Source organism: Haplochromis burtoni, unplaced genomic scaffold, assembly GCF_018398535.1.
Source record: "Haplochromis burtoni strain Fernald_Lab_line unplaced genomic scaffold, NCSU_Asbu1 Contig_121, whole genome shotgun sequence".
Classification (NCBI taxonomy): Eukaryota; Metazoa; Chordata; class Actinopteri; order Cichliformes; family Cichlidae; genus Haplochromis; species Haplochromis burtoni.
Window position 1 is genome coordinate 1745413 of NW_024582482.1, and position 9109 is coordinate 1754521.

At 36.9% G+C, this 9109-nt stretch overlaps 1 protein-coding gene across 1 annotated transcript in view; it reads left to right on the top strand.

The window, feature by feature from the left end:
* Nucleotides 1-298: 298 nt before the first annotated feature.
* The window catches only part of LOC106633323 (adhesion G-protein coupled receptor G2), a 33744-nt gene continuing 24933 nt past the window's right edge, over nt 299-9109 (top strand). Inside the window, exons 1-8 of the mRNA XM_042223852.1 lie at nt 299-1472; nt 2566-2691; nt 2834-2879; nt 3047-3141; nt 5174-5289; nt 5601-5869; nt 6023-6113; nt 6397-6526. Coding sequence (XP_042079786.1) covers nt 1434-1472; nt 2566-2691; nt 2834-2879; nt 3047-3141; nt 5174-5289; nt 5601-5869; nt 6023-6113; nt 6397-6526 — 912 coding nt within the window. The 5' untranslated portion in view covers nt 299-1433. The remainder of the gene's footprint in view (nt 1473-2565; nt 2692-2833; nt 2880-3046; nt 3142-5173; nt 5290-5600; nt 5870-6022; nt 6114-6396; nt 6527-9109) is intronic.

Consider the following 9109-nt stretch of genomic DNA (forward strand, 5'->3'; position numbering starts at 1 on the left):
AGCACCGCATGGTCGGTGGCAACTTTTCAGGCCATCTGTGGTGTCATAGACAGCCTCCTGAGCCTCCGTCGCCGCTGCTTTTCGTGCAGCCAGCCTCAGGAGCAGTTGTGCTTTGGACTCTTTCGTTGTCAGCCGTCGGGTCAACCTTTGGAATGGAAGCTTCATGGACTCTTGTCTCGCTGACCTCCGGGTCGACCTCCAGAACCATCTTGTTTTGAACTTTGTACCTTGGACCTTCAAAGTTATGCTTTCTTGACCTTTTTTTTTTTTTTTTTTTTTTTCTTTTCTCTGCTCATGTTTGGTCTGGGGTCCTTGTTGGGGTTTTTGTTGGTTGGTTTAAGGCTCTCTTTTCATTTCAAGTTCAGTACTGTCTCCTCGTCTGTGTCTGCACCTGGATCCTTCCACTCCCACACACGGTCCAGCCTCTGCAGACCGTGACACCAAGGTGCTCAAGTAACAAGTCCACATGAATGCCAGGCCCCAATGTTTTCTAGTAAATCTCTGCATTATATTGAAATAAATTGTAGACACTTCAGGTCTCAGTGATTTAATAGTGCTATTTATTGGAGTATGTTCTCTTGCCTGGAAATATATGAAAATTAGTGGATTGTTGTTATTAGTATTACTGGTAGAGCAGCAGAGTTAAAATGCATCATTTTCATGTTACGATCATATAATTTTACCAAGGAATTCAAATGGACTGTGCTCTGATCTCTGCACATCATACTAGTAAGAGAAACACAACAAATTATTATGAGTGCGAAAATAATTGAATTTGAAATTCAGTTTAAAAATTTTTATGCTGTTCTTAAAAATTCTTTTGGAGTACTTCTGTTACAATTCCATTTTGCATAATCTGTCATGATCCTGGGTCTTTTGACCCAGCGTTTTGTGTTTTCTATTATTGTGATGTATTTTGGTTCTGGTTTTCTTGCTCTTTGGTTTTTGGTTCTGTTCTTCCTCAGTTTAGTGTTTAGTCATTTCTGCCTGTGTATTCCTCTGTGTAAAGTCCATGTTTCTTAGTCTGTGGCTTTGCATGTGTGAGTTCCTGTTTTATTTTGAAGGTCTGTGCCTCTTGTCAGTGTTTCTAGTTTCGCTTCCCCTTGTCTCGTTATGTCCAACTAATCCCAGCCGCGTTTCCCTCCTGTTTCCCATTCCCTGATTGCCCTGTGTGTATTTAAGCCCTGTGTTTTCGTGCGTGTTGCTGGTTCATCTGCGTGATCTCCCGCCATCTCATGTTTTCTCTCGGTGGCTCCCTGCAGCTCTGTTTTTGGTTTCAGGTTTGTTTTGTTAGTTTTTCCAGTTTAGGTTGTATTCTCGCCTCGCCGTTTCTGTTTGTTTTCACACACCTTATAAAATAAAGCTCACTCTCATCAGAAGTTGCATCTTGGGTCTATTCTCCAACTCCACACGTCTGCTATGCCAGACGTAACATGATCACTCTAAATATGAACTTGCAGTCAACTTCACAGGTGCTGTATTGTATTGTTAGTGTGCAGAAACTGTTTTTGTACTGATCCTTTACTATGCTGTGTATTCAGGATTATTTAAAACTATTTAATAGCAATTTTCCCATCAAACACTAGCTCACATACAGTGCTTTTAGTGATTAAAGGAAAACTCCACCAATAGAGCCTTTAAAAAATTATTTTATATCCAGTGTGTGTGGGGTTTTTTTTTTTGTTTTTTTTTTTTTTTTTTTGTCTGTAAATTTTTGTAAATCATGCAGATAGAGGACCCTCATGACATAAGTTTGTTTTCAACATCATACCTTATGACTCAATGAGCTAATGTTTAAGTAAACTGTGGTGAAAACATTGACATATTCCACGTTTTCACCACAGGAACATTAATTTAATGTTTAATTTAGTGATATAATAGTGCATTTATTTATTTAAAAAATGCTGAGGATGTGAGTAACAGTGCATTAGTTTGTAAACTTTTCTAATGCTGAGCTTTTAAATTTAAAGACCCCTTTGGGAGCCGCTCCAATTTTAGTGATAAGAAGAAACACACAACGGGGCCAGTGGCTGTAGCTCAGGAGGTAGAGCAGGTCTGCTCCAGTCTGTGAGCCAAATATCGTTGGGCACATAGTAACCACAAGTTGCTTTCTGATGTATCCATCAGAGTATTAATGAGTGTAAATGAAACTGATTATTAATGAAAGTGTGAATATAAAGCATGTTGAGTATTCAGAGTAAAAAATTGCTATATAAGAACAAATCCATTTACCATTATTTTTTACATTACATTTTGTTTTTATATATGGAGATATTAAGAGTTCAGCTTTCACACAGGCTGTAATATTTTACAAATCAGGATGTCGCACATTCAACCAACTGTGCAGAAATAGATGCTCTTTAGCTCTTTGCAATAATGCATAAAATGTGATTACAGTAAATACAATTTAATATGCAGTTTTATGTAAGAAGGTTTATGCCTAAGGGAAAAATCAACAACACCTTTAAATATGATGCAAATAATGGTAGATGTATTTCAGAATAGACAAAGCTTAGATTAATCTTTCATGTGAAAACCAACTGATGAATTTGTGTTTTATTGTAGAGGATTTTAGGATCCCAATATGAAGTGTATGATCAAGCACTGGTTGGCCTGAGTGTGGAGGGCAAGAACATATCAGGACTACATCAGCGTGTCAACATCACCATCAACCTTACCAAGAAAATAAATGTAACTGCTTCTGAATTTTATCATTTACTCTATTTTGGCCTGTTAACATTATATTATTAAATATATTTTATATTCAACAAATTCACATAAATTAGGTATGTGTAATAAAAACATGTTAACATGTAATATTTCTGTGACACAGGAAACCCAAAACGCCTTATGCCACTTCTTTAACTTGTCAAGAAAAAGTGAGTAACCAAGCTTCACATTATCATTAGTGTCTAACATGAATATTTATTTTATAAACCGGAGTCATTGTTGTTTGTGGTTTTTCTCAAAATCACAAAGATGCGCTGATATGACCCGGATGTAATAGCATCTTATGCATAACTGATCTCTTTGTTTGACTTATCAGATTTCAGTCAGGATGGCTGCATTACCCTATGGACACGTGGTGAAAATCATCTCACCTGTTCCTGTGACCATCTCACATACTTTGCTGTGCTCCTGGTAGGAGTCAACATATTCATTATAAAAAGTCTAATTCAAGAATTATGTGTCTTTAGACTAAATGATACTTCATCAACAAAATATTGACAAACACCTCAGTAATAAAATGTGAAATCTCTCTTCATTTATCTTAACAACCATTTTCTGATCTTCTTCAGAGTTGGCAGGTGTGTTACTAATATTCCAACACGTTCATGCTGAGTTTGACATAGTTTGACTATGTGTTTCTCATGCTTCGGTAAAAAGTTGTTCTGTGTTACTTTTTCCCCAGTAGTGACACTGTGTGTGTGGAGAGGCAAACATAAAAACACAGATGTGTTTCTCTGTCTTTGTGAAGACATCAGTGATGGGAATAACGGCATTACAAGTAACGGCGTTACTAGCAGCCTAATATATACGCGTGTTTTTTTTCATCAATAGTTTTGTTACATTTACTGTCTAAGGACAGCGCTAGCAAGCACTCTCTGCTTATTACCAAAAAAACCCAAAAAAACAAAAACCTGCCCTTTCGTGTTGGTGGAAAATGCACCATGTGTCGACCAATCAAAAATGATATAGGTAGAAAACAGGAGTGATATACCTGCTGCTCTCAGACCTGCAGGTAACAGGCTGTGATGTTCTCCTTTGTAGTGGACAGAAATATTTGGAGTGCCACAAATAATTTGTGTGGCATCTTATTCAATGCAGAACAGCTGATTGTTATGTTAATAGTTTGAAATGGTTATAAAAAAATCAAGGTAAAAGGTAAATGGCTGCAAATAACTTTGTTGTTTGCAAAACTTGTGCATAGGATTTTAAAATTGACAATTTATATTTGCATTTAAATTTATGAAATACGATTCATTAAACATGTTTGTGGTTGTTACAGTAAAAAATTTAACTTTTTCTATTCGGATTTTGTTTTTTGTCTGATTGTAGATCAGTTGTGTTAATACAGTATGTCGAAATGAAAACATAACTTTAAATTCAGACACGTGAGGTTGTGCTAAAAAGGATGATACCAAACAAGGCAAAGTAAATAGTTTTTCAAGGCAAACTGTAACTCAGTTACTAACTCAGTTACTTTTTTGAAGAAGTAACTATAATTAATTACTTTTTCAAAGTAACTTGCCCAACACTGGAAGACATTCACTGAATTTAATCTGTTCCTAAGTCCTTTAATTCAAAGTTTAACCATCATAAGAAATCACGTCCTAAATTAAACTAACTTTGATTATTTTAATGATTTATAGAGCATTTACTGAAAAACTTGGAAATTCAACATTTCAACCCTGGAGTGTTTTTAACGATATTACAGTACTTTTCTTTCTTTACTTCTGTTACCCATCCTAATCTCTTTTTTCCTTTTCATTTGTATGTTGTAGATCAAGGTCACAAAACTATATGGTTTGGGACCCATAGGAAAAAACATAAATTGAAAGTTAGATTAACTTTAGGAACATGAATAGTGTATTTGCTAAAAGCTTGTTTGGAATCAGTTTGTTGGTGCAAATATATTATTCAATGCCCTTAAACCTGTGCTACTTTTGCCATTTTTCATAGGATGAACTGAAGAAATGGGAAAAAAAAAACTGTTGTTTTCCAACAAACTGCTAGTAACAATGATACAAACTAGTTTAAAATAAAATTATAAGAAGAATCCTTAGAAGCTAAATACAAAGAAATGAGGGGTGACTTTCATGATACTAACATTACTGCATGCTTAAAATGATACTCTGTCAAAATAGAAAGATGCCCTTGATCTGTATCATTCCTGATACTACCACTAGATGCCAAAACAAAAATCTCCACATAGTCATCTTTTCCTGCTACAAATGCTCACTTTACAACTCATGACTGTAATCTTTATTCCTCTGTTAGTGCCATCTGTACTCATCCAATGTTCATTGTTTAATTGATTTGTCCCCATCTTATCTGTGTAATTTTTCTCTAATCTACATCAGCTCTTTATACTTTGTGTGTCTTTTTGTTTTGAATTTTAACTCACAATGGAGATGCTGCAAAATAATGTGAAAGTGCATTTTCTCCACAGGTCACTGCTTCCCCATCACCTAAAGACCAGGAGATTTTAACATACATCACTCTGATTGGCTGCAGTCTGTCTCTTTTTACCCTCGTCATCACTGTTTTTCTCTTCATCACAAATAGGTAATTATCTGTTTTCTGATTGATGACATCCTTCAAAACTTAATCCTCCCTGTTTCTAATAGCATCCTCCTCTCCTGCTCCCATCAACTCTTCAGCATTTTCTCACTTATTGTCAATTATCCTTTTGTCTTTTTTTTGCATTATTTTAATCTTTTTCCTCTAATCCCATCGTTTCTCATTTGTATTGTCTTTATTCTCTTTCCTTCTTTCTTCCTTACTGGATTTTCCATTTTTTTCCCAAACAAAATATGACCAAATAATCTGCTTGAAAGTTGTCACTTACCATGAATCACAACTCCTGTATTTGCCAGAAAAGTCAGAGAAGATGTTTCTATGAGGGTTCACATCAGCCTCGTGATTGCACTTATCCTCCTCAACCTACACTTCCTGCCCAATCAAGCAGCGGCAGCAGTGTCCTCCTCTGGGCTCTGTTTATACATGGCTCTTGCCCTTCACTACTCTCTGCTGGCCACTTTCATCTGGATGGCCTTGGAGGGATTCCACCTCTACCTTCTCTTAGTCAAAGTCTTCAACATCTACATCAAGAGATACCTGCTCAAACTCAGTGTGGTGGGATGGGGTGAGTGGAATAATTTAGGCATGAAGCTGTTTATCATCATCATCATCATCATCAGAATAATTCAATTCTATTTTATTCATATAGCGCTAAATCACAACAACAGTCACCTCAAGATGCTTTATATTGTATAACTGTTCAGTTCTTGTGTTTCAGGTGTTCCTACAGTCATTGTGTCAGTGGTGGTGATCATTGACAGAGGCTTTTATGGCCAAGTCCCTCTGGACAGCTCCAACAAAACTGCAATGTAATTCATATTTATTCATAAATAATATGCAATCATACTTTCTGTAATCTGCATGTTACACTGAGTCCACTTGCAAAATTAACATAAACATTAGGCAGCAAAACCTCAGTTTCACCAAGCATCTAATTTTGACAAAATTAAAATACTGAGAGTTTCTGGTATATTTAACCACATGTATCTAAATCATCTGCAACAACACCTCTATGAAGTACAGAATGTTACTTTTTAATTTCACGAGTAAGAGACTAAAACACGGATCACCTACACTCCCTTTTTTTTTTAGATGCTATATAACCAATAACTATATAAAGATGGGAACTACAGTGGGACTGTTCAGCTTGGTGTTCCTCTTTAACATGTTTATGTTTGGAGCGACAATCAGACGTGTCTTGATTCTACGCAAAAGCACAGAGGTACGGTCAGTTTTATGTTGCTATTGAAATTGATGTTTTCTATGTCAATATGTTCTGTGAAATCTCAAAACGCAACAAGAAATTAGTCTATTGTTCTGCCTTTTATAACTTAAATCGGATATTATAGTTGTAAGCTGCCCTAGAGCTCCCTCTAGTGGCTGCTTTGGGTTCGGTTACTTTGGGAAAGGAAAAAAATGAGAACGTGAAGAAGAAATAAAAGATGGCGGAAAGTGATACCGTAATGTTATCGTTCTAAGCTGATACGGACCTTAAAATGTTGTTGCCTTGGACAAGATATGTCTGTAAGTATGAGTGTCGATAAAATAATATTATCTTTTGTTTTGTGTAAAAATGGTACGATAATTTGTACATTTGAAAGTTTTATCTTGTTAGCTTGCAGTAAGAGTGTAACAAGCTAGTTTACAATGTTAGTTAGCTAATACAGTATTTTGTACTTTCAGTTTTACGATGGTCAAAGAGAAGGCAATGGTCAGAGGCCATTCTTCAATAAATCAGCGCAAAAAGGAAAATAAGTCTGGTTATTGGAGCATCGTTATCTCGCTGTCTAGCTGGTGAAACTAAGAACAAAATTGTTGGTACCCTTCGGACAATGAAAGAAAAACTCACAATGGTCACAGAAATAACTTTAATCTTGCAAAAGTAATAAATAAAAAAAAAATCTATAAATCTTAACCAATGAAAGCCAAACATTGCTTTTCAACCCTGCTTCAACTGAGTTATTTAACATATAAATGCATGAAACAGGCCTGGATAAAAATTATGGTACTCCTAGGAAAGAATAAAAATGATGTGACCAAAGGGACATGTTAATCCAAGGTGTGTCCACTAATCACCATCGCAGGTGTCTACAATCTTGTAATCAGTCAGTGTGCCTACATATAGGACTCCAGGTTGTCACTGTGTTGTTTGGTGACATGGTGTGTACCACACTCAACATGGACCAGAGGAAGCAAAAGAAAGAGTTGTCTCAGGAGATTAGAAAGTAAATCATAGACAAGCATGTTAAAGGTAAAGACTATAAGACCATCAGTTGCACATGACATTCAGAAATTCAAGATCCATGCGACTGTAGCCAACCTCCCTTGACGTGGTCGCAGGAGGAAAATTTATGACAAGTCAAAGAGATGGATAACCTGAATGGTAACAAAAGAGCCCAGAAAGACTTCTAAAGAGAACCAAGCTGAACTTCATGCTCAAAGAACATCAGTGTCAGATCGCACTATCCGTCGTTTGAGCCAAAGTGGGCTACATGGGAGACAACCAAGGAGGACACAATTGTTGAAAACAAATCATAAAAAAGCCAGGCTGGAATATGCCAAACTACATGTTGACAAGCCACAAAGGTTGGCTTCAGGAGAGAAATGTGCTGGCCAGTGTCAGAAAGCTTGGTCTCAGTCGCAGGTCATGGGTCTTACAACAGGACAACACACACAGCTAGAAACACCCAAGGATGGCTAAGAGGGAAACATTGGACTATTTTAAAGTGGCCTTCTATGAGCCCTGACCTCAATCCTATTGATAATCTTTGGAAGGAGCTGAAACATGCAATCTGGAAAAGGTGCCCTTCAAACTGGAAACAACTGGAGCAGTTTGCTCATGAGGAGTGGGACAAAATACCTGTTGAGAGGTGCAGAAGTCTCATTGACAGTTACAGGAATCATTTGATTGCAGTGATTGCCTCAAAAGGTTGTGGAACAAAATATAAAGTTGTGGGTACCATCATTTTTGTCCAGGCCTGTTTCATCCATTTATTTTTTAAATAACTCAGTTGAAGCATGGTTGAAAAGCAATATCTTACATTCATTGGTTAAGATTTATAGATTTTTTTAAAATTGATTATTACTTTTGGCAGATTAGTTATTTCTGTGACCATTGTGAGGTTTTCTTTCATTGACCGAAGGGTACCAACAATTTTGTCCACGTCTGTATTAATGAAATTAACAACAGGAACCCTGACTGCCATTAGGTGTACACACACACTATAGGAATGAGAGATCTCTATCTGTCGCTGAGGGACTGTCTGCTGCTCGTCAAATACATTTTATTATTAAAATGTTGACCCTGTGCTAACTTGCATATGAGAAATAAAACTGAAATCCTTGGCCCCATTGTCAACCCTAAACTGGAGCATTGGGCCCTTGGATCCTCCTGGCACATAACCATTTTGTCCTCATGTGATGAGAGTGTGCAAACAGTTACTGTCGGATGAAGGAACTGATAATATTCACTGCCCCCACACACATCTGACCTAAATTCAACAGAACACCTCTGGGACATTATGTTTTGGTCCATCCGATGCTGCCAATTTGCAGCTCAACTGTCTAAGTGTTCAGTGATTCCCTGGTGATCTGGGAGGATTTCCCCAAAGACCATCCATCATCTCATTAGGAGCATGTGCATGTTGCCAGACATGCGTATAAGCACATGGGAGTCTACAAACTACTAAGAACCATTTTGAGGGGCTGAAATGAAGTTTCAGCAAAACAAATCAGCCTGTTGCATCATTTTTCCGTTTATTGTTTGGGCTCACTGTGAATTTAGACCTGTGTAGGTTGATAATAT